At 40.2% G+C, this 25,592-nt stretch overlaps 3 protein-coding genes across 10 annotated transcripts in view; 2 read left to right on the top strand and 1 right to left on the bottom strand.

The window, feature by feature from the left end:
* Positions 1–885: 885 nt before the first annotated feature.
* RB195_001115 (uncharacterized protein) lies at positions 886–23,912 on the bottom strand (the record flags this gene model as incomplete). 6 transcript variants are annotated; one of them, XM_064197743.1, is made up of 39 exons in its annotated part: positions 886–1,024; positions 1,408–1,524; positions 1,581–1,731; positions 1,842–1,934; positions 2,173–2,275; positions 3,958–4,054; positions 4,111–4,254; positions 4,313–4,464; positions 4,683–4,796; positions 10,439–10,508; positions 10,632–10,782; positions 10,836–10,995; positions 11,091–11,169; positions 11,239–11,399; positions 11,700–11,764; positions 11,821–11,959; positions 12,046–12,182; positions 12,278–12,352; positions 14,126–14,249; positions 14,303–14,485; positions 14,589–14,699; positions 14,932–14,985; positions 15,105–15,196; positions 16,693–16,822; positions 16,969–17,073; positions 17,137–17,241; positions 17,296–17,364; positions 17,439–17,512; positions 18,462–18,561; positions 18,939–19,037; positions 19,095–19,220; positions 19,355–19,436; positions 19,640–19,736; positions 19,915–20,025; positions 20,098–20,223; positions 22,235–22,333; positions 22,899–22,976; positions 23,459–23,575; positions 23,858–23,912. In XM_064197743.1, the coding sequence occupies 39 exons, from the start codon at positions 23,910–23,912 to the stop codon at positions 886–888; spliced, it is 4,284 nt and encodes a 1,427-aa protein (XP_064053620.1). The 6 variants fall into 6 exon arrangements, with proteins under 6 accessions (XP_064053620.1, XP_013305432.2, XP_064053625.1 ...); XM_064197739.1 differs by lacking the exons at positions 886–1,024; positions 1,408–1,524; positions 1,581–1,731; ... (6 more) ...; positions 22,899–22,976; positions 23,459–23,575 and adding exons at positions 9,650–9,743; positions 10,037–10,122; XM_064197741.1 differs by lacking the exons at positions 886–1,024; positions 1,408–1,524; positions 1,581–1,731; ... (4 more) ...; positions 4,313–4,464; positions 4,683–4,796 and having other exon boundaries at positions 10,409–10,508.
* On the top strand, positions 7,585–8,841 carry RB195_001116 (uncharacterized protein; the record flags this gene model as incomplete). The annotated part of the gene is made up of 5 exons (XM_064197744.1): positions 7,585–7,676; positions 7,733–7,862; positions 8,452–8,544; positions 8,619–8,727; positions 8,786–8,841. The coding sequence occupies 5 exons, from the start codon at positions 7,585–7,587 to the stop codon at positions 8,839–8,841; spliced, it is 480 nt and encodes a 159-aa protein (XP_064053624.1).
* Positions 23,913–24,474: 562 nt separating the features above from the next.
* Positions 24,475–25,592, top strand: part of RB195_001114 (uncharacterized protein) — a gene marked incomplete at both ends in the record, with an annotated part of 29,481 nt that continues 28,363 nt past the window's right edge. For 2 of the 3 annotated variants that reach the window (XM_064197736.1, XM_064197737.1), the window contains one exon: positions 25,132–25,192. In XM_064197736.1, coding sequence (XP_064053617.1) covers positions 25,132–25,192 — 61 coding nt within the window. Of the gene's footprint in view, positions 24,585–24,711; positions 24,720–24,866; positions 24,994–25,057; positions 25,295–25,592 lie in introns of those variants that run through there. The other variant, XM_064197738.1, reaches the window with a different exon arrangement.

Genomic DNA, 25,592 nt, shown 5'->3' with positions numbered 1-25,592 from the left:
GTTTGCACAGTTGATGATGCAAAACCACCTAACCCCAACGAAACCTCTCATCCCTCTGAAGTCGATGATTTTTGTTACAGAGCTAGTACGGGAGGGTAAGGACATTGAAGCATTAGTCGGTTGTGCTCGCAAATCATCGTACCTACATTTGTTTACAAAACTCCTTTTGAATTCAGGTCTAACGTGTCAGTGCTTCCCGAAAGAGTTATCAACGCCAAACCTTTTAATCTTTAGGATAAAGGATAAAGTCACTGGCGTATCAGACCACTTGGGATGCGTAAACACGTTTCTCTAATTCGTACTTGTTGATGTTCTGGAACGCGTCATGGCCTACACAGTGATTTGTGGAGGCCAATCGATAATTCAGTATTTTTATCCTCCTAGATAGGTCTGGTAACAATTTATCGATCCCGGAGAGATGAAAAGCTTGTTTGGCACTGCGGCGGTTTTTCCGTGTGGCTATAACGGACCTCTAACCGACTGCGCCACACCCGCCCTTTTTAATCTGCATCACATTGAATTGGAGCAACTCAGGGTGACCGAGTCTCCGAGCGGCCATATTTGGAGAATTGTCAATTTATAAATTTGCTTAAACAACAACATTTATTTCAACCCTGCAACATGTAACAGAAGGAAATGATTCATATCAATCTTATAGCCGTAGATAAAAAAATATCTCGTGAGATTAACCGAAAACATATCAACGGAATTCATAGCGTTCTTTCGTGGAAAAAAAAAACTAGAACAAAAAAGAAATCCTCGTACAGAACAACATCAATAACAAATTAATGAGGTAACCATAATCCATCAAAATGAGGACATTGCTTCTGTATCCATGAAGGATTATGGCAGAATTTAGCAATAATTAGTTGAACTAAAGGACTTTCATGAAGACATCGCAGTGAGACGGAGATGCAATGCTGAGAAATGTCGGTCGAGCTGTAACAGATGTTGTGACGATACAGCTCGCGCATCCAGTGAGAACATAGACACACACGAATCGCATATGGCAGCTATTCTAGCCCTAAATACTGTATAGTTACAGCGGAAATGATTAGTAACAATGCTTTGAACATATAACGATATAAGCAACACTTTTTCAGACATCTACGTAAAATACACGGAATCCATATTGAGAAGTTATATAGAAATAATTACAGATCTTAAATCTTAGTCAACTTATTTCTTCCTATTTGGCCGCTACTACCCTCCGATATGGTTGCCAACCACTAGCAACACTTTCAACGGGTATTTCATTTTCGTTGATTTTTTTATGTGGACGCGGCAGTGGAAATAACATCTACGATGAAAATGCTTGTTTTAACTGATAGAATTTGGTGCTGGTATTAAAAAATTCATTGAGCCGCAACCACCATTTAATTATCTTATGATACGAGTTCGACCCACTTCTCCATAGGTGTGAACTTCGCTCCGCTATCAAGGAACGCCTGAACAACTGCTATGCCCACTTCCATGATGTAACGTTGGCCGGCTTCATTTTGAGTCCACCATGGATCTCCTGTTCTGAAGAACTTCCTTCACTTGTATGCACACTTTTGTAAGCAAAGAGTTCTGTCCACCTGTACTCCGACGACAACACCTCGATAAAATCGATATAGCTAAGCTCCAGTTTGGTGATAAGCGAAACAAAGAAGCTGGCAGGGAGAATTCCTCTCCGAGATCGATCGGTCAAACCTGATCCCAGCTCAAGCAACCGTCTTAGTATAAAATCTGAAACTGTTTCATTGAACGTGAAACGAAGAAATTAAGGAAAATGTAGAAACACGAAATGAATCGGAGAGACTTAAGACAGTACAGAAATACACGGTTTTCGAACTTACTTCTTGGGAAGTACTTCGTAGACCCGTAGATAGTATACAACTCGTGAAGTGTACATAATAGTCGCTCCGAGACTTCACCTTCATACTTAAACTCTGAAAAAAAAAGAGTAAATTGCATGATAGGAAAAGGACACCGGTTTTTGGTAGCGAGCGCAAAATGAAAAAGTATCATTGCAGAGAATGAAAGTAAATATAAAGTAAAATTATATCCTTAAATTTGAGGACTTCCTTTTTTGTCTACAAAATGACTACAAACATCTATTCAAATTGAGAAGGAACACGGAGAAGTAGTATTATTTTGTTACACTAGAAAAGTTTAAAGATGACATACCATTCTGCAGAATATTTTCCCAAACTGTCATTATTGGCTCTTCACTGTACAAATTTGCACAGTGAAATATCGCGAGTTGTACTTTGTACAAACTGTATGGAGCCTGAACATATACCACTAAAAATACGAAACAATCCGATAAATGTAAGAAAAAAAATTGAACTTTACAAAAAAAAAAACACGAAATGGAAACAAGGGAAAAGCGAGAGAAAAAACATTGTTGTCAGAGACAATTTGATAAATAAGAAGAACCTGAGAAAAAGCAGTCCGCATTTTTTCACACTACACAACAATAGATATATAAGAAGAGAAATGGATAAATTTACAGACTATTTACAATCGGTATTAAACCTGATGTATCGGTTAAGTGAAGACATGCCCGGCCTCTCCCCAAGGAGCGCAACCAAATTTCAGAGATTTTTTGTAGTTTTTTTTTTTGTGAGTTTTTCTTCCTCTGTGTATAACGGTGGAGAGCGTGTAGTGTAGCGGTTAGAGGTTCAGCTACGTGATCGGAGGTTCGAATCCGCTCCACCTCACCAGACTTTTCGTCCCTTCGGAGTCGATAAATTGCTACCGGACTTGTCTGGGAGGATAAAAACACTGACTCGAAATATCGGTTAGCCCCCGCAAAATATTGTACAGGCCAGTTACTTTCGTAATCTCAAACGATTCTGAATCGAAGTGAACGTAGTGGCGCATCAAAAGCAGATTGATTAACGCCAGACACTTTATCCTTCATCCTTTTATGTGTGTCAGTCCATGAATAGGATCTTGCACTCTTAGCAGAAAATTTTTCTATTAGCTTTATCGTTTGTTTGCGGTTAGGGCGCGTCTAAAGATTTTACTTTAAACAGTTGAATTGCTCCTCCATTTCCTCCTACAGCCATGTAAGATTAGTGTTTTTTTCTTTCTGTCGCATTCGTAGTGAAATCCTAATCCTTACCATATTAATATAAAGCTAACTATGCACAAGTATATGGGAAGTGGAGCAGGAATCGAATTTCTACCAACTAAAGTCTCTGAGAAAATGTCGAAAAAAAAACTATTAAATCAACGAAAAAAGGCCTTAAAGGCAGCGTATCATGAAATTTTCGACATACGGATCTCTACTGGACAATGTGGAGTTTGAGGTGGAGATTACGACCATGATCAATCATCAATCAGTTCCCCTAATTGTCCTGAAAAACGGCATGGGGAAGGGGGTTAGTTCGTACTAAGTACGTTAAAACAAGCCATTCTTGTGCATGCGCCACGTCCATGAGCGAACCGACGAAAATCGATGATGTCTCCTCAGCAGTGTACTCAGGTAAAAGCAAGAAGCAAGAAATACTCTACTGACGACACCGAAGGATGTATAAGGGAGGCGCGTTGTTTCACAGCAAATAAGGCTGTTTCCCGCTTTTACCGCCGTTTTTCATGACGGCTAGGGGAAATTGAGCACAGTCGCGCTCATATTCGTAATATCTACACTCGAACTCTGTTGTCTCCGAGATAATCAAGCATCGAGAATCTCGTAATATGCTTCCTCCAAATTGGGATCCGAGAGGCAACTTGAGAGCGAAACAAACAGCAAAGCTTATGGAAAAGTACTTTGCTAGTCCTACATAGTCCTATTCAGTACTACACGAAAAAGAAAGAAGAACTATGAATAACAAGAAGAAGAGCTCGCATTCACTGTAGAGAAGCGGCACACTTTCACCGAGAACGTGATGCATCACACCGATATAACTCGTTTTACGCCGAAATCTGAGAAGAAGAAATAGAAAACAGAATAGAAGAACTCACAGCAAATTTCTCTAAGAGCATTTGTAATGAAAGAATAGGGCCATCGAGCAATTTTACCAATTCTTGCTGCTTAGGAGTTCGAATATCCATACACTCTCTAAAGATGGGCGGAAATGTTAGATCTAATGAAAAGCACGAAATAACAAAACTAACTTTATAGCCAACTGTATATGTGCAACTTCTACTTTATCCCGCAGTTCTTGAATCATAGCCTTCGTTTTTGGATTGCTTCCAGCTTGAGCGCAAATGATAGCATGCGAGAGATAGGCAAACCGTTGGGACAAGGAGATCTCTTCACTATAATTTATTACATACAGTCCCCAGAGCAAGGAAAATGAGTAGAAAGAGAACACACTTATCAATATCAGCCAATTTGCTAAGTAGTGTTGCTGCCTTGTCATAGTGTCCAGCTTTCTCATAGAATCGCCATAGGAGATCCAAATACCGCTGTCCTCGTCCAGTACTGATTTCGTGGGTAAGGAACTGTTCGACGTATGGAGACTTGCTCTTCAATAGTAAATTGTCTATACACTCTATACAAATGATTTTACACAAATGTCTCAATGGACAGAACGAAAAATGAAAAAAAAGAGTAGTTGACCACATGCAAAGAAATCCAAATATCTCATGAAAATCTACTGTTCAAACAATTTCTTACTAACTCTTCCCTGCTGATCTCGTCCGAATTTTCACAACTGGCTTCTTTTTTGAGAAAAATAGCTTACCTGCAAGATGAGATTTGCCTTATTTCGTTCCAACATCCAGCGAAACAAAGCAGCGTGTGCCAACTCGTCATCGCTCGACGTTATGCACGAGATCACGAGGTCACAGTTCAATGCCTTAATTTTTAATTTAAAATTGGAACTGTTTGCTGCCTGATTTGATAGTACACAGGGAGAAGACGATTTCAGTTGCAACGTTCCACCTTTGTGCACGCAGCGCATCTAAAAATCTAATCTATCACATCGCGAGCGGTCGAAGATTGAAGAGGTCTTCACACCAGCCTATTAAATTAAAACCAACGAATAGACTGAGGCGACCGGGAAGTGTACATAGAACTGCTCTCTACCATACCACGTAGGAACTAAAGCGGTTTCCACGCCGGTTTTCTTTACGAGGATTGGGAGAAATGAGCGGAAATACCTCATATCCCGCAATCTACAACCTGATCTATGGCTTTTCCAGCGTGTTTAGCGAAAATCCTAACAATTTATTGTAAGGCTGCGCATTCATAAGCCTCAAACAATTCTGCATTCTCAACGAACCTCTTCTAAGTTTAATCACGAAAAAAAGAAAGCTTGTGGGAAGCTTTGCATGCACCGGTCCTCCAACAGTAGAGCTTGTTACGTGATAGAACGCGAGCAAATCTGTCGTTATTGACGAGGAAGGTGCTACCAAGGCAGTTTTGCACACCTATTTTTGAATTACGAGAAAGAATTGTGCGTGATTATGTTCATATTCGTGAACTACACCTCTATTTTTATGTGGTAAGAGTCCGACATCGTCGACTTCCTGGTACCCTTAAAGGCATCATCCCACGAATCTGAGGTGGTACGGATTTCAGGTGGATTATTCTTATACGGGATAGTAGATTATGGAGAGGGGGATGATTCCGTCCATTTCTTCCTAACTGCCGCAAAAAACGGTCCGGAAGATGCGGCGAGTGCACAAGGCTGGCGCGCTCCAGCCGAACTCGTTGTAGAAAATAGAGCAACTGAGCGCTTGAAGCCGTATCTTCCGGGACGTTTTTTACGGCAATTAGGAAGAAATGGACGGAATCACCCACCTCTCCATAATCTATTATCCCGTATAAGAATACTCCACCTGAAATCTGTACTACCTCAGATTCGAGGGGTGATGCCTTTAAAAAATATAGGTGAGGATAAAATGATAGAAGTTTATCAGCGAGTACACAGATCGGAAAGTTAGAAGAAACGAACGCAAACGGTTTTGGCAGTTGCACCCACGGTCAATGGTGTGACGGATTTTCCCAACGGGAGTCGCAGAGGGAAAGGGTCGTAAAGGAGTTGGCAGCGGGGCAACAGTGAATGGAGCATAGCATGATAATCAGTACAAAATATTATAATCTATTAAATAATAACAAACATTACAAAATATCATATTAATTATTATTAAATAACCACATGTATTACGAAACATTATATTAAATTTCGGGAGAACGTCTAGAAGATGAAGATTTTAATATTGAATAGTTACAGAGAAATACTTTTGCTTTTGTTTCATAGAAGAAGGTTTGCTCTACGCTCAAATCCAAAAAAGCAATGAGACGACTACGAAATAGTCATCTCGTTCTTTTTTTGGGACATTCTAGTTTTTTTTTTAATTTAGATGGGAAAAATCTATCTTTTTTTTGGATCTTTCTCATCTAAATTTTGAGAGGACCAGACGATCCGAAAGGAAAAAACTGCATATGAGGTTTTCTTGAGACTCTCTATCCGAATATAACAGTGATTTTTTGAAACGTCTTCTGTCTTCCTGGAATGGAAAACCTAAAATGTCGGTTATTGCTCGAGCGTGAAAAAGCGTATGATCTTAAATAAAGCCTAATAGCTCGTAGTAGCCTGATATTGAGCGAACTCCAGAAGGTTGTAGCCGAGATTTTGCCCTATCACATGCTGTCCTGTGGTTATCAGGGTTTTGCGGCTTTTCCAAATTTTAGATATGACAAAGATGAGAAAAATGGCGTTTTCCCATCTCCGTTCCATCTGAACTCAAAAAAAAAGAAGATGGGAGGTTTCAAACCATTGATGAGCCTATTTTGTAGGGTAAATTTTCCTCAATCAAAAATATAAAAGTACGTCCCAAGATGCACGAAATTATTTGCAATCTTCCAGACCTAACAATGTGCGCGAATCTCAGCTTTTTTAGCCATTAAATTATATTAAGTCCATGTTCAAAATGCTGAGAACTATGTAACATGAAACTTTTGTCTTTCAGGAGAAGTTTCAAGTTTCTATTTCTTTCGCAAAAAGTTGGCTCAGCGGGTGTCGAACCTGCGCGTCCTCCTCATTATTACATTGTTAAAACAAAATTTTGATTTCTTCATTTTTCTTTTCCGTCGTACCCCTGTAAATCGACTTATGCACCTCACCCTTCCCGTTTTTTGCTGCTGTATGTGCTTTAATAACTATTTAAATAAATTTCATTGATTTTAGAACTGGAAATATTCCAACACCAATTTTTCAACAACATTTCAGCAAATTCGCTTCTTTTACTACTTGATGTTTCTTTGCAATCGAATTTCACATTTCCCGTTCGTTCCTCAACTAATTTTCAACATTGCGTTTTCGAAACATAAGAAATCTCCAATATATTGAACTAGCAGATAAAATATCCAATATATTGAATTTGTCGCGAGGAACTTTGAGGGTCGTGTCACATTACCACGCTTAACCCTGGTTGTACCTAAAATTACAACCGACAGATGATAGCTAAATTGTAACTTTCTCTAAACAAAACAACTATATAAGCAGTCCGTCAATACGTCCATCTTCACTTCACACACCTCACTTTCCCAAAACGACTTCGTAAAAATAATAGAGCTTACGTCAGCTACTCTCTCCTTCAGTGTCTTCTTCTCCATCATTGGACCGCTTTATCTTTCAGATGTCAAAAGAGAAAAAGAAAGAAGCCGGATCAGCCTCAGCTAGCAATGCTCCAAGCAGTCAACCAAAGGATGAAGCCTACTTACTTAATAGGTGAAGTGAGTCACAAAGATCCACTTTTGCTCCAAATGACATGCGCACTCTTGCAGACCTGGGGAACCAGAATTCAAAATGACAGTAACTCCACTAAAAGTGATATTTCAATGTACGCCCGAGAAGAAACCCGTATGGAGCGATGTGCGGGTTACAAACCCCACAAAAGAAAAACAAAGTTACAAGGTTGGTAGAAAATCAGTTGCTGTCCATCGTGATCACCAGAGATAAAAATAATCTCCCCAGACCAGTCAACCGTGAACTTCGCTAGAAAATGAAAAATTCCTCTCAAAATAAACACTAATACAATCAGAGTGAATCAATTCATACCGATAACATCGGTTGTTTCTCCAAAATGGAATCACCCTCATGGAATAATGAAATCGGGTAGAAGTTGTCCAGATATACTTACAACACCATAACATACAACCACATCGCAAGCTACATAGAGCGAGAGTGGTGAGAAGGTGCTGAACGGTCTGCTAAGTTGCCACTCAATGCGACGTGGTGATCTATGCTAGATACTCCTTTCTGTAATTATTCAGGCCGTATGGATTTTTCATAACGTAAAGTGTTGCCCATTCGACGTGCCTTTATGGTTTATTCAATTCCACTCCCAATAATCCTTTCTAAGAGACCAATTCCAAACTTTCGGATAATCAGATGATAAATCTGTAGAAATGAATCGAAGAGACTACGCTAGTGGTGATAATGGAGTTTAGCACTGAGGAATCCATTACACGAAAAATACCGCTGTTATCGAACGACATTACAGGTGAAATGCACGTCAGCCGATATATTCAGAGTACAACCACCCCTAGGATTCATAAAACCTGGTGAGACGGGGACTATTCGAATGTGGTTCCAGGTGAGAACCGTTACACAAAGTTCAGCCAAAAATCAGCATGCACCAAATTCACAACAGCATGGGTACCATTGCAGAACAAAGAAATCCCCGAAGGTCACCGACATTACTTTGCAATTTACCACGTGAAATGTACGGAAGGAAAGACCGTGAAAGAAATATGGACGAAATCCGTTAAACCTGATGGTAAAACAATGAAGGTTCGTAGTAACTGCTTCTATCACTCAAGCAAACAATATTACAGGAGTGAAACGGATTGCAGCAGTTTTTGAAAAACTTCCTCCACCTGAAGAGAAGTAGGATTGCGTTGCTACGGATTAACTACCCACATGTTTTTAAAGATTCCTGACGTGTACGTGTGCGACTAGCAAATAAAGTTTGTTCATATGGTTAGAATCTGTTTTTTCTTTCTGTTGTGACTAAGCGCTCTGTGTTCATGAGGAATTATTTGTAGCCTCTGTGCCTCTAGGAAAGGAATGACCACCAGAGAGGAGCGTATGCCCAATACACGCTTACCCCAGCCTCACACACATACACACACACATACACACACATACCTTTAAAGGCATCAGGCATCGTATAGGAACTCTCCATCTGAAATCCGCACCACCCCACGAATCTGGGGTGGTGCGGATTTCAGATGGAGAGTTCCTATACGGGGTCGTAGATTACGGAGAGAGGGTGATTCCTTCCATTTCTTCCTTAGTACCGTAAAAAACTGCCCGAAAGATGCGGCGTGTGCACACGGCTGGCGCGCTCCTATCGAACTCGTTGTAGGAAATAGCGCGCCGGAACGCTCCAAGCCGTGTCTTCCAGGCCGTTTTTTACTGCAATTAGGAAGAAATGGACGGAATCACCCCCCTCACCTTAATCTACGGTTCCGTATACGAATACTCCACCTGAAATCCGTTCCACCTCAGATTCGTGGTATGCTGCATTTAAGGAAAAAAAAATCACGGCACAAGATACAAACTCAGTGCATCATGTCAAATCAGGTCTACTAAAGACACCACAAAATTGTTTGCAGGGTCATGTAACCCTTGACTTTTTTCGATAAGAAGACAAGTACTAAAGTATTTTAAGGTCTATAATCCTGTACAAGGTCCTGCTAACCATAAGTCTGATAGTCGGAGCCAACTCTCCGACTACCAAACTGTCTTAACTCAGGAGGGTTTGCGAATTTTAAATCGGCACCACTTAAGCTAAAATAAATGCACATAGAAAAGTGAAACGTCGAAAATGAATTGGGACGCAACCAACGCAGTACATATACTTTTCACTGTATCTTCAGGCTTTCAACAAAAAGAAACAGTTAATTGAAAAAGTGTTCTTCGAATTAGCGAGAAAAAACAACAATCTCTCCAAATCAAAGCGTGTTTTGGTATTTTGTACGCACTTGTAGCACTACTTGATTTTTCACTTTTTTATACCACAATACTGTTATGTACTGTAATTGTAAAATACTCCATTTTTATACAGCATTTGATCTGCCTACCTTGGATTGACTTCTGTAGTATCTGAAATAAAATGAGTATGTACAAACAAGTTACGTGATGACTCATCGAACGCTTCCATTATCACCTGAGAATGAGTAGGACAAAAGCAGTTGAAGAATTGACCGAATCTGATTCCAAAAGTAATTATGAAACATGTTTGTATATAGGCATAGGCTCCACCCCATCACTTCATCTCCTCCCGGTAGACAATCTATGACCCTCTTCACCCGAACTGACTTGATAGGAGGTGACCTCCTTCACTTGAACATAACTGAGTTAGGTGATGCCCTTCACTTGAACATGTTTGAAATAAAGGGTGACCCGCTTCATTTTGCAAGAGTCTGGGTCCAATCTATGCTGCCACCTCTAGTTTACTTTGAAAAATAAGTATTAAGACCCACACTTTCCGCGGAAGTCGGCGATGACCTTGCTGCGGCATTGTCTAAGTCATTCAAGATATCTGTTAAGCACCTGAATGTAAAAGTTAGCCTGTAACTTACATATATTTAAAATAGACCGGTCTTGTAAGAAACGGTCAGATAGTCAGTGTGAAGAATCACGGTCAGTTATAAATGAACAACTCGATTCACTTACTTGTAACTCTCTGCTCTTCTCTTCTCGGCAGCCTGTATTTCACGATCTTCACCTGCTCGCCCATGCCGATAAGCTATTAGCGCTATTTGTTTGGGATCGTCTCGCTTTACTTTTAGTAAACACAAATTCGTTAATTGTTCGTATGCTCCTACTAAACCAAAAATTTTAAGATGTCCCACTTAAATTTATAAAGTTAACACGTACAGTCAGCAAGAGATCGCGAGACGACTGACAGAGAAACTTTTCCGATTGATTGTCTGAACAGTTCACAGGCTTTTTCCACTAAATTCTGACGGACTGCTTCAGAGTTAGAGAGCGAAGCCATTTTGAGCTGTTCCATAGCATTTGTAACGCAAGCGTCGTCCTAAATTGTAATATGTACTGCAAAGTAATATTTGCCTTAAAAAAGAAACATCTGTCAAACGTGGTATGTAGAAATCCATCTTGGATTACCCTTACCTTCGAATACAGATTCGGACAAAGAGCTCTCAGCTTTTCTGATAGGTCTTTTGTGCCTGCCTCATCCCCCAGGAAGTACCTAAAAAAAATAAATCGTTCACCACTGTGTAGTATCACCAAATGAGGACTGACTTGCCCTCAAACTCACTTTATCATAGCTCTAATAAGATCCCCACTAATGTGTTGACCATCGCAGACAAGATGACAAAAAGGACGGGCAGCTAAGGTGGGAAGGAGAGCCGGATCCATGCTTGCAGAAATCGCCATCAGATCAAAGGAATTCGCAATCGACCAGAGAGAAAGGACTTCCTAGCAATGAACAAACATTTTAAAAACACCTTCATTACAAAAATTCCACTAAGGTAATAATTTGATTGAATTGTGGGATGCTGTTGCTAAAAGACTGTTTTCACAGAAAATTCGGAAGATGAGTTCAAGAAATAGACAGTTTTTACTATATCAAAGTGTATCCAGAAAGAGGAGGACATAAACACAGTAGCTGATATAAACGGCAAGCATCAGCACAGAAAAGAGCCCGACAACTTAGCAGCATTTTAAAAACACTATCGCTTTGTAAAAAGTTGTTTTCAAATGAAAAGAAAAACCCACGGCCGAAGACTCCACCAACTTCCACAGAGCTACCAGCGATTGACGTTCCAAATTTGAAGCTTGAACTATTAAAAAAAGTACTTATTTATTTGAACCAAAGTGTTGAGGCAAAATGTAGTACCATTCAACTTCCCCATGGTGGTGTTATTCCAAGTCACGTCTGGTTTTGGGAGTAAACCGTATTTTTCCATTGCTTGACCAAGTTTTCGGAGTTCACCTGACAACCAGTCCATTTCAGCTGAGCTTAGCGAAGTGACCAGCTGAAATTCAATGAGAAAATAGGCGAAACTAGGCAGCTGATGGGCACAGTGAACCCCAAACATTTGAAAATCGAAGCGAAACATACAGCACCACTCTTGACTCGACAAATAGCATGGTTCCATATTGGGGTCACCAACCGGGAGAAGTAGTAATAAAGAGCATCATGTCGACGACTTGGAGAGTGTTGGTACCCCTGACCGCCACTGGCCATCGATTTAGTCACTAGAATTCTGGTAGCATTGCAAAAGAAAAAAGGAAGATAATAAAACAACGAATCTGAAAAAAAAAGAAGACGGAAAACGAATGTCTCAACGCACTAGTGGGTGAAAAAGGCGATGAGATTTGCGCAGTTGGGTAGTTTTCGAATCGAGGAGTAGAAGCATGCAGCGGCGCTAAAAAAGGATAACACGAAGAATCATCAAATCAATAGTCAAAGTAGAATCAAAAAATTACGGCCAGTACAAAATTCTAACATTCCAAAATCTATGAAGCTTCATGAAGTTGATAGGGAAATTGGATTTTGTTTCTAGAAATGATGGAAAGAACCAATACATTGAATTTTGTGAAATTTTGAGAAATATATAGCCTTTGATAGATAATGTATCTATCACCGGATAGGTCAGAAATATATTGATCATTGTTTCCGAAAAATGTGTGATTTACTTACAGTCACCACTGCATCTCTAACATGTAGTAATCCAGTGCGCTATCCAGGCTCCAAGTTTAGAGGCATTAATTTAGTAGGAATACGCGTTGTCCAATGAAACAATTACGATTTTTCATTATATATACTTAGCGCTTTTCCATTACACTGAATACTAAGCAATGCATTCGCGAGTTGTGCTACTATAGTTCTCCCAGTTGTCTATCGTGTAGTAAGACAACTTCTTTCCCGTTCTCGCCACTGCAGGAAGACTGATTGTCGGATTTCTCTAAAGAATCCTTTGAACGAAAATAAGAGTCTCATACCACTTGAGAAGAGAAGTCACCAGCAAACTCTTGCGCGCAATCGAAACAAATAGAGGTAGAGAAAAAAAGAACCACAGTTCAAATTGATGTTTATGATCTAGTTATCGCTACGTTCTCAGATACTAATGAAGAAACCCCAACCTTCGAAAGTTCTTCGAGCGCTTTTTTTAAAGTAAAAAATAAATTTAATAAGATAAGATTCAAGACAAACTTTCCCTTAATAAGTCTATGCCAATTCGTTCATCAGAACGTTAACAATAAAGAGAATTACCTTGTTTCTTGCAATAGGAAACGCACTAAAAAATTTTTTGACAAGATATAGATGTACGACATCTCTTCTAGTTTAAACAACTAAAACAGTAATACGATGCAAAAAGTTTCGGAAATTCCTCGAAATTGGTTAGGGTATCGAAAGTTCTGGGTTCATAATAATTCTGCATCTCCAGACGACGATAAGAGGGCAAACTTTTATTCGTGATCATCTACTACTACATAAAGTGCTAAAATGTTCGTCCGTCAGCAATTTTTTTCTGCGCTTTCGGCAAGTACCATTTAGGGTACGTGGTACGAAAACAGCAGGGATATTTGATTGCGGATATCGATGTGTCGCATAAAGTTCCTTCAGGCAACCATCGATGTTATTCACCTATTTTCGCTATATGCTATCGAACAATTAACGTTTTTAACATACGCTGATCACATTTTACATGTGCCAAAAAAACTTCCGAATTTTCTAAAGTGATCTACAAACTTCTGAGATAATCTCTAACCTCCCACGACTCTTTTTTGACTGAGTATTTTTCAGCACACTTGTTTTCTCATAATAAGATCCGTGCTTGTGTTGGGTGTGGGTGGTGTTACCAACGGTGTTACCAGCGGAGAAGACGGCAACCCGCTTTAAAATGACAATAAAATAATACGGAACTTCTGGTGTACATCACCATTCAGTGGAACTTCAAATTACATTACATTTCAATTTCATTGCAAATTCATAACTTTTTCTAAGGATGAACTTCAAAGATAAATGTATCCGGAAACATTAGCATACTGGTTTTTGATCATTTGTGAAATCTTAATGTTCGGTAGTAGAACCGGACGTAAGATCGATGAAAATCATGTTTGAATGAATTTGAGCCTTTTCATGATAAAGTTCGCTGATAGCAAATCCGCATCTAGTGATAATGCTGTAAACTTACAACGCATTTTATGCTTCCATTCGGCCAAGCTGTCCCCAGGTGACCAGGTAGAATCCAGACCTCTAACTTGTTCAGCATCAACAAGTTCAGGGCCATCTTTGAAGCTGTAGAACATCGAGGCAGCCTTTAAAAAAATTGTCGATGGTTGTTTTGGAAACAAGTATGCAACCACAGTACTTTGTCCTTAATTCTTTCATCGACAGCTGACTCGCTGGTAAGCACAGACAGGGCCAACACAAGAGCTTCCGTTGCACCAAACTGCTGCCACAGCTGCATAGCTGCTCTACCCTCAGCGCCTCCGTCAAATAAAGCTTCACGAAGGGCATCCCGCGGGGTTACGAAATCAAACTCGTGGATTCCCTAGAATGAACAAAAGCAGCATAGATCGTCCGGCTTGCAAGTAGTCGAACAAATTCTGGGAATAAAAAAATAAATGAACAGTTAGAAAAACTCTTTAGTAAACCTCGTTGGAGCAGATAATCAGGCGTTGATTTCTCTCAGTTAATTGTCGGAAGAACAAATGAGGTAGCACCCTTGCTATCATTCCTGGTTCCGGTGGTTGCTCGGGAAGAGCCTAATAGAATTATTTTCAACGGGAAAAGAATCGATTGAAACACTAAATGTTAACAACCACATTCAGTAATAATAGGGATAGGGATAATCCAGACAATGATAAAACTAAAAAAAATCATCCAAAGAGAGGAATATTAACATTAAAAGGGAAGAATCTGATGAGCAACACAAGAAAACAAGAGGTGTTAAAAAAGTACTTTTGAAAAGTGCTCTTTGACTTAGAAGCAAACTACCTTCTCCGAGACAGGTGCAATTGCCCACACATTGCCCGCTACTTGTAGATCATTCTAAAGCAAGTTATACTTCCGAAGAAAAAAACAACAAAAAAAACTAACAAACTAAGTAGTCATCGAGACAAAATTTACAATAGATGTATCTGAGGAAAGTTTAATCTTCAAAGACTCACCATAGATTCACAGTACACTTTTGTATGTGGATAGTAAAGGTCCGACAAAGCCCACACTAGCTGTCGATTTGCTGTAGCCATCACGCAGATGTCTGGAAAAATCATAAATTCATTTTATACAGTTGTCAGTGAACATCTAAAAACAACCCCATCTATCAAAAATTGTCATGGAAAAGAAGGAAAATTTGTGGAGGTTGTTAGGAACTGTTTTGGTAGAAAGTGTACGGCGGTTTTACTTAAAAGAACGTTTGTGGAGAATGTGTTGTTTCTTTAGTTCGTTGATTTATTATAGCTTGTGTCTCCCTGAGTTGGTATTTTCACTCCTCGCGATCGATAATAAGACTGTTAACCAAAAAGGGTTCTCAGAGAATCTAAACAGTTTAGTTCATTTAGGTGAACAGCGAGAGGAGGCTCAGTACTGATCTAGCAAGAAGGTGAAAGGAATCTCAGTTGCAATCAGCACAGCGACGTGCATAGACGGAGACGTCGCAACAGAAAACTATCCATAGAGTGAATCTCGATTTGTTGTGGGTCCGCTATAAGAGAACTGTGGTGGTAATTCACTGCGTCATATCTAGGTGGGTAGGTGTAGCACAGTCAGCAAGAGGTTCTATTGTAACTGCACGATTAATTGTTCGAAACTGTCCTAGCGCAAAACAATCCTTTCATCCAAGGGGATGGAGGTGAGAACTAAGAAAACTGACTTGGCACATCCGTCCGCCTGGCAAGGCATTATAAGGCTGCACAAGCGTACATAAATCTCAAACGATTTTGAATTGAAGTCAAACGCGTAGGCGCATTTGACTTCAATTCAAAATCGTAGGAATTTATCAACGCTGTACACTTTGTTATTTACACATAATTAGAGACGTAGAACTCGCACATGGTATGGACCATGGAATTGTGAGGCTAGGAAGGTGATCCCTCGTCAATCATTGACAGCTCCTGCACTCAAGCGATTTGTTACGGTTACACAGCCAAACTAGTCTCAGAAATCTCGTATCTGGCCTAATCACTTATTGTACCGTCACTGTTATCTAAATAAGGGCGTACCACTGTTTGATTCTGAGAACAGTACCGTAAATAATATAGAATAATATTACATACTGTATAATATTTTGTGCAAAAATTTCATGCTTTTCCATGGAGATATAAACGGCAGCGACTAATAGGATACTTTCAGTTGGCGGATTTTGCGTCAATGGAGCGCCACAGAGGACAAATATACATATCACGGGTATAGCCAGGTCAAAATGATCTGAAGTGCGCAGTAGTTGCGACTGCGCTTGAAGCGCCTCGGTGGAGCGTAGCGGTTGGGGTTAACTGTCTCCTCGCTAGCACCACTCATCACTGCAGACCGTCAGTGACTACAATGACTCTCTAAACTGCTAACTCAACCGCGCCGTTTCAAGCGCAGCCATTTACGCAACTGCACTGAACTTCAAGACGTTTCGACCCGAGCACACCCTAACCGCACACAAAAAGTACTTTGCTTTGCAAATTTTGAAGAGAACCAACAATTGGATCAATAGCTCTTAACTCAAAGTAAACTAAGAGAAACAAGCTCAAAATAATGAATTAAACTCACTTTGATTAACATAGACAATAGAAACTCCTTGTGGTGTATCTCGATAGATAGATGTCGGAGCTATTCCTGGAGAGAATCTCACATGCGCCACTCTGAGGCACTGTGGCCGAATTTCTTGCTGAGATAGGCTCTAGAAAGTGTAGTGATTTTTTCGTACACAATTTTTTTTCAAATAATATGCTAAAGACGCGGAGATAACAAAATTCAAAAAAGAAGTTGAATAGAGGCAATAGATGTCGTGGCATTAATAAAATACGAACGTGAAAAGCAGCTTACCTTGTAAGTGATCTGAGACAGATACTGCCCCTGGGTATTAGGTAAAGCTACATTTCGAGCTAACACCGAGAAGTACAACCTGACACCTTTAGTAGTCACAGCCACCTAAACCGTGTGAGCATAAGAAAAAAAGACTGCAGAATGGACGTCTTAATTTATTGATCCTACCAAGTTGAGCTGATTTGACTGCTCCGCCTCAAGAGCACAAATCGCAGCGATGCTAGTAAACGTACTCTCTTCATGTCCGTATTGAGTCAACAGATGAGCTTCGTTCTGTAGCAAACAACAATTGTGGAAAGAGGTACCAAGCTCAAACATTTCGTTTACCGCAATTTCTCCTGCAGACACTACGCATACTCTCGAACACTGAGTTCCGTCGGCACCAAGATCGAAAACCTGATTTGAAGAAACAACAACAAACAGCTCAAAATGCAAAGCTTAGCACGAAAATCAGGTATTATCATTCTTACTTGTATTGAACCACTCTTCCCCAAACAGTATAGGATATTTCTCGATTTGTCTAGTGTTAGCTGTTCCAGCTCTTCTGCAAAAAGGTGACCTGTTCAAGAAGACTTGAGCGAGCTATATAAATAAGTCTTCAGTGATTTCCAAGTACAGTTCGCATAAAGCGGATAGTTACATGATTATGCGACGCTTTCTCGACGAAAACGTGCAGTGAGCTCCATGTACAGCTCTCTGGACCTCCAAACTTTCTGTATCTTTGTGGTTGCTCTTTACTTTTTTCGCATAATAGTACCTGAATAGGCTTACGTAGTCTTTACAGGGTTCTTTTCTATTAGTTTTATCTTTTGTTTTGTCTCTAGGCTGCCTCTGAGATCTTAGTCGATGCACATTTAACTTCTGTCCTACTTTTTAGTGTAAATGTGTATGACTAGTGTTTGTTGTGATTGGAATTATAGCAAAATCTCCAAATTCGGGAAAAGAATTATTACACAAAAAGTAGTCCAGAAATCCGGTTCCTGATAATTGACGTCCTCGAGAAGACGCCCTGGGATCAGGATGAACTAATGAACTAGTAAAAAAAGGTTCTCTTAGTATTACAGGAGCGAATGATTGAGATTGTGCACAATTACATTTGAAAACGGGACGTGAACTGAATTCAAGCTTCCATTCAAGCTTGCTGTACGAAAAAGAAGAATCTATGAAAAGACGGAAAGAAAAGTCTTTTGCATACTGTAGAGCTCTATTTTCATCTTCGCTGAGGACGCGTTGCATCGTCACGTTACAATCCGTTTTACGCCAACTGCATGTATATGTAAGTGTGTGTCTAACCTAAAATTTTCAGGCTAATTTTTAAGTTGAAAAACTGTGTGACAAAAAATTCACGAAAATCGATTCGTTACCGATTGCTATCGAACTGGAAGAAAACCGAATCTAATAACCATTTTTGAGCTGCTAAATTGAAAATGCTAAAGAGAAAGCTGGACTAGGAGTAGCAGACTTGCGACCTATTACAAAAAAGTAAACTTTACCGTTTCCAGGTCCCAGAAATGGAATAAGAGTACTCAGCAGAGTGACCGACTGATTAACCACACGACACTTGCGACCACCACCAAACCATCCAGTGTTGTGCTGAAAAGAGTGCAAAATTCAAGAATTCCACACAAGTCTAATAATCACTATTGCGTGTGTCCTGAATAAAGAAGGATACAAATGATTAAAGGGTTGGCGCTGCCAACGCATTTGATTTCAATTCAGAACCGAAGAGATCGGTGAAGGTGTATCGGTCCACACAATGTACGGAGTCAGTGTTCCTATCCTCTCACACAATTCTAGTAACAATCTAGCTCCCGTCGGACCCGCTAGCTTGATAAGCCTTTACACCGGCAAATCAGAAAGAAGCCGGAAATTGATGAAATATAACTTTTTACGGGATTACAAGAGAATAGGCAAGAATTTCTCTATATCAGAAAATCATATGTTATTGAGGATATAAGAAAAAGACTCGCTTCGTACACGAACTCATACAGCTTATCTTCGGCGCTGAAAAATATTCTTCCATCATTAGTAGATACAATATCGCTCAATGAGGCATTGTCCAAAGCAATCTAAAGTAATCATTTAACAAAACTGCTTTATAAAAAATGGTAATAGAGAGGTAAAACCTTGAAGAAATGGCTGGCATCTATGGCAATACCAGGCTTTCCAGTTGCGGGATCAGTGTCCATAATGACAGGGTAAAGCGAAAGATCCGTGACAGTACCCACAACCAAACCATGTGTTATGTGCGACTAAGATCAAAAGGTAAAGTAAACATTAAAGAAAGAAGCAGAAGAATACACATTCAATCTGTGTATGTGGTTACGAAAGTATAACATATTTATATAGTTTTATAAATTTTTGATGACAATGCGTATTAACTCACTGCAAATACATCAGATTTCACTCGTACTAGGGCTATCTTAAGGACAGTGTTCTCAACCGCATCAAAGTAAGCCAGATCATCACTGTAAGAAGAAAGAGTGAAATGAACAAGACAATAAATAGGTAGTATTTTGATAAAATAAAAAACACAAATAAAATAAAAAATAATAATTAATAAAATAATAACATACGATAAAAACATGAGCTACACATGTTGCGGTGATAAGTTGAATAATAACTAATAACTTGAGCTAAAATTGTAAAAAGAAAACTGCAAACGACGTACTTTGTTTCGAAATTCCACATAAAAATATCACTATCAATAACCACCCATGCTCTTGAAATTTCCAGAAACAGTCCCATGCTAAACTGTGAGCGCATATCTGAAGAGGAAGACTATTCCATTTTCATTCACTTCATCGAAGACTTATCAGCATAACTAGAAGCATAGAGCGTCTGTTCAGAGCTGAGCAACATCACAACAATGCTACTCAGATAAACAATCATGAGAAGTGGATTTGTCTAGTGATATACACAATTCAACTAAACAACGCAACTTACTTCTTATCTGATAAGCAAGCTCCTCTGGCAAGGGGACTCGCCGCTTCAATACAAACTGAAGGCCGCCCTTCGTATAAAACCTGTCACCTAGTCCAGAAACTGGACATGAACCTAGAGAAATAGAAAAATTTTCCAGACTCTCCCTTTGTATAAAGTATTGTTGGTAAATGGGAATGAAATTACCATCTTGTGTCAATTTACTATAAATGTCGGCAGTATCGATAGTGTCCTCTATATGATTGGCAATCCGTTGTGCAGCGCTCTCAATCGAGTCACCTCCCATAGCCTCTATAAATGAGGTGCTCATGTCTGTAAAAAAGAATGTTGTGGCTATAGTCAAAACAAGTAAGAACCATAAAGAATTTACAAGATTTGATCCAGTTATACTGCTTAATTACTACTTTACTTAGTATGACTTGTGAATGAAATAGCAGAGAACAGTGCAGGTAAGATACAAGCTGAGATTTTTGTTCCAGACTTTCCATATCGTTAAAATAATTAGTACCTAGAAAAAAGATGCAGCGAGACACTTTGACTTTTTAAAAATAAAAGTTTGTTAGCAATGAATACTACCTCACAAAGGTTAGAAAGCTATGACCCAAATACTATTAAATCCACATAGCCAATATTTTTCTTATGTAAAAATCACCGGAAAAAAGCAGCAAATCGAGCAAAGATCAGAACGAAAGATGAGAGAATAAAATCCCAAATTCGGAAAAAAATTGGTCATCGAGCATCGCAACGAGAATCATTTCTACGCAATAAAAGTAAAAGAGAAAAGCTCATTCTAGATCCAAATAGCGACACAGGACGAATCTACAATCAATGACACTCCATCGCAAATAATCGGGTGACAACAGAAAAAAGCAACGCATCACCCCACTGCGGGAACTTTCTAGATTCTTCTGCTCTGGAGAATATAGGAAAAAAAGATGAATGGACATATGCCCCACGAACAGCAACTCAAAAGCATTCTCCTAGTTTTAAAATTCGAAAACGGCGCTCTCACGACGACCTTCTAAGCCACAATTTTGGCGCTTGCAATATAGTTGCCGTTGCGACGTATGATCGACAGAAGAGCTGAAAAAATTGTGCGCAGCTACGTTCGTTGTTGGATGGATCTGTTTACTTTGCGGTATAGCACAGAAGTTGTAGTGCAGTTTGAATGGGAATAATAATAAGTAGAAAAGAACTATGAATTGAGGCCATGTTGGATCAGGAGATGAACTTCTTGTTTCTCTCACGACCAACAAAAATATTTCCCTTTTGTGCCTGTGAATGTTTGTAGATATACGAATGTCTATAGATATGTGTTGTGTATATATAGATTGTGTCCTGTGCCTCGAGAGAGTCGAAATTATAAAACTGAGTGACTTGGAGTGCGGAGGTTTGAGGTAACCCTCGTCAAACTCCAGTATTGCTCGACCAGGCGTAGGCTCAGCTTGTCTCGAGGGACAGGAGCTCAAAAAACCGCCTATGGATAATCGTGCTACAAGCAAAGGTAGTAAAGAGTCTTCTGCAGTCTCCTGTTCTGGTAGAACTGCGCAGCGAGGAATGAACCTGTAAGAACCCTTTAATCTGTGGAAGATATGATGGTGGAAACCAGGAAGATCAAAAAGAGACACCGCGTGCCACTGCCTCCGCAATTGACATTCAAGAGTACTGCTTCTCTGTGCGTGCGACAGTAGTGAAGGTAGAGCTGGTCCCACAGCTTTTTTGGGACGGCATCCAATCGGATGTGGTTGAGCAGACGGTTTTAAAAGTCTTCATCTTTTGTGCTGCAAAATCATGTAGAATAAGAAGCCAAAACTTTCTAAATGGAGGCGTTCTATACAGAAACTCCTCTTGTCTCAGCTCCTCCCACAAGCTCAATGTTGGTGATTGACATGGTCAGTGGAGCTACAGAAATGTTGAAGACGGAGGACGGGAAGAATCACAAAAGCTAGGATATGAGTATAGTTGGCTCAAACGGTTACGTAGCCTTGAAAGGTCGCGCACATTCGCGAACTGTGAATACTCGACGCGAGTATTAACTGAAGAATGAAGATAGTGCTGTATTAGTGAACGTTCCGAACGAAAATAGTAAATTGGTGTTCGTGGCTAAAATTTATGTAATGCCCTACATTTACTGGATCCTAACAAATGTTTTTTGGGGCTTATTACAATCAGTACGATTGATCTTTTGGGAGGAAGATATTCGTTCGTTCTGGAAGGCCTGCACAACTCTCCGCTTTGCACGGATTAGTATGGTTTTCATCTTTCAGAATTTTATCGAAAGATGTATGTGTGAATAACTCAGGAAATAAACAGCACCATTTACCTAATTTAGGCAGATTAGCTCTCATTTGTCTCCCAATGGCGTTGGGATCATTAGCAGACTTCGTATGTGGAGGTTTATCAGGTTGACAGCAGCCATGCCCTTGAACATCACTCGAACACGACTGGTCGCTCAATCCGGAAATTTTGTGTATAGAGGTTTTCGGCCTTTAACTTTTATCATTTGATGTGACACGCAAGGTCACATCAAATGATAAAAGCCTATATAAGCGCTATAAAGTCATTCAGTCTTCAAATGCACATCGCACGCCATTGTTAATATCTGGAAAAAGGAAGGGATTTCCGGGCACTAGCGTGTTTGGGTACTTAGTTTGGCGTGAATCGCTTGGTTCATCCCTGTATAATTTGTATTAGACAATCTTTCTACTGACTCGGTTAGTAGAAGATCCAAATCCGATTGGATTTCCCATCTCAGGGGCAATAGGTGGTACTGTTGTCAAAATGGTACGTGATTTGTTTATGTTTTCTTTTCAATGATTTTAGTTCTGTCATTGTCACTGATTACTCTTGTTATATCTGCTTGTTCTCTATAGTCGAAGATGTAAAAAATTTTTCTAGATAAAAGTGTAACTGACTTACTTAACTTAATCGGTGGCTGGTATTATCGTTTGACTCGGCTGCCCGTATCTTCCCCAAAGCGTTTCGACCCAAGTCCTTCCCAATCTTCTCTACACACAGCAAGAGTTCGTGCAGAATCCGTCCATTCGTCACTTTTCCACAGCACACTGAACTGTCGGGTGAACTGTCTATCTATGCCGAATAACCCGAGTACCCTCAAGTCGACAATGTCAAGCAGTAAGTGCACAACGGGTACTTGTTGCCAAAGGTCCTATTTTCCCCTCACATTTTTTATAATCTCTATCTATGTTGAGTTTCGGCGGATTCCTGAACGACAGCACCTTGTTACGATATCGAGATAACCGACGTGTGTTGTGCGCTAAGGCTGTTGGAGTTTTAGCCTATCGGTCCTAAGGATACAGGTGGTTCAGTTGTAGATTTATTGCAAGTAGGAAGGGGAACATACGCTATCAGGAAACCCAAGCGTGTCTGCTGAGCTGAGAGTTACTATAGGAGGTTCACACCTACATACAGTTTGAGTGACGGTGCTGTGGCAGTTACATATAGTCGGGTCAACACGACATGAGGCGCTCGAGAACGGCGCGCACGGAAATGCACTATCACTGTCCAGAAAGGAGTTGTAACTGACCGCTGCCTCCACCGTAATCACAAACTTCAGCGATGGGTGGTGCCAGCAAGGATTCCAGAGGTAAAATATCGTCGGAGGAGGGGCATTCTGACGCACCCAAATCGAACCGCTTTCCTACTGTATTTGGTGCGATTGCCTCAGGTGATTCGTGGCGGGAACTTCCACTGCAGTGCTCCACCTGCACTCAGAGCACGAAAACGATCACAGAGCACAGGTGAGTAGCTGAGTCAGTCGTGGTCCTAACACCTGAGCAACAGTCTTAGAGGATCCACGATATGTAGGTTGACGCTATTAAGTAAAAAGGAAGACAGAGCTGGAACTACTACTGTTTTAACCTTACCAAATCTTCTAAACAAGGGAAAAATGTTGTTGTGGGTGGCTACTCAGTGGCGCCCTTACCATCTGGACGATCTGTCTTACTTTTTCCTCTTAGTAACTTTAGCTTACATGTCATGGATCTTCCAAGACTAATGCTAAGGTCTTAGGGACCCAACTGATTTAGTTATTTACTTCTAGAAACAAGGGCGCCACTGAGTAGCCATCCACAACTACGTTTTACTCCGAGCAAGTTTATGAGAAATAAATAACTAGGTCACATCATGTGTTACTTCCAAAGAAAAAGAAACCGAAAATGAATTAAATAGCAATCCACAAGCACTAACCATGCGCGCAACAACTTTTATTCACACATTTTCGATCTGTATTCAGAAGTTGGTGGCACTAAAAAGAGCCGTTGGGTTAGCCTTTATGAAGGTTGTGCACATTCGCCTGCTTTGCGACTTTAACGGGACTTCCACAATTGGGGCACAAAGTCGCTCCTTCCGCAGCAATCCACAGCGATCAGCGAGCCATTCGCCGGATTCCTCTTTCGACTTCGATGGAAAGTGGCAATCAGTAATCTGAGTGAAGTCGGGAATAGTCAGGAAGTTAAAGACACCGATAATGCAAATGGAATGGTTTAAATGGTTTAACGACGAGAACGGTTAACATGTTTTAAGGACGTCGTTGCGCCTGTTATGTTTTTTTCGCGCTCTGATGCAGGCACAGTACTGGCACAGTCGAAGTTCCTGCCACGATTCTTCCCAAGTAGTCACTCCGAATACAGTAGCGAAGCAGTTCGATTTGGGTGCGTCAGAGTGGCCCCCAACGACATTTTATCCGGTTCCAATACGCTCCAGACCGCTACGTTTCACCGCACCGCCTTGTGACGCGTACGCAATTGCACCGTGCTTCATGATTTGACCCTACTATAGGTTGCAGAGTAAGGTCAAAACGAAATGAAGCGGGTCACAAAAATCCCCTTCCCTCCCCCCTTTTTTTTTTTTTTTTTTTTTTTTTTTTTTTTTTTTTTTTTTAATCTAATTCTTACTTTCACTTGTGATTTTACTTATTTTTCTATTGGTTTCAGAAACTGCGCGCCTTCACAAGCACAAGTCACAGAAATCACTTCGTAGTTCGCCACGATCGAAGTGGACCAATATACAACGGAAAGTCCTACTTATGCACTCAGAGATAGTGCACGCATACGACTTGCAGTGAGAACGAACTTAGTCCCCACCAACACTGGATCATTCCCAAACGTGTTTGACAGTTCTTTAGGAAATTCAAGCCAAAACATGTCGAAATGACGTGCCTTCACTTCCCTTCGGCCGTGGAAAGCGCTCCATTCAGCGATGACGCTCTCTCGCATGCGGTCGGCTACCGTACGAGTTGTCCGAAGACCACACACTGTCGGTGGGTTGTTATTCGTGCCCCTCAATATGTAATTCCTGTCTTCTATTCGAGTGATTCCCTACAGTGCATGATTAACACTGCGTTTCTGGCTCATTCAACTAGGTAATGCTTCTGAGATAATTACTAGGAAGTAGTTTGTGCATGTTCGAGACTGCAAATCCTTACTTGTAATCTCTGTCTTGCTCTTGTTTTACTAAAACTGAAAGAATGTAATCCTACTTAATACATCAATTTTTGCAAAGACAGGCGAGAACGTAGAGGTGACAGTGGATCGATCGATGTCGTAATCCAAAATTAGAAATTGCAATGGGAACATCGAGAATAACCATTGTCCATTTGTTAGAGTTACCACTGCATCCTGAAAGAGTTCAAGAAAGAATGGAAGTATTACTAGCAATTT

This window comes from Necator americanus, chromosome IV (genome assembly GCF_031761385.1).
Source record: "Necator americanus strain Aroian chromosome IV, whole genome shotgun sequence".
Classification (NCBI taxonomy): Eukaryota; Metazoa; Nematoda; class Chromadorea; order Rhabditida; family Ancylostomatidae; genus Necator; species Necator americanus.
The sequence above is the reverse complement of the archived record's forward strand: the minus strand, read 5'-3'. Positions and strand labels throughout refer to the sequence as shown.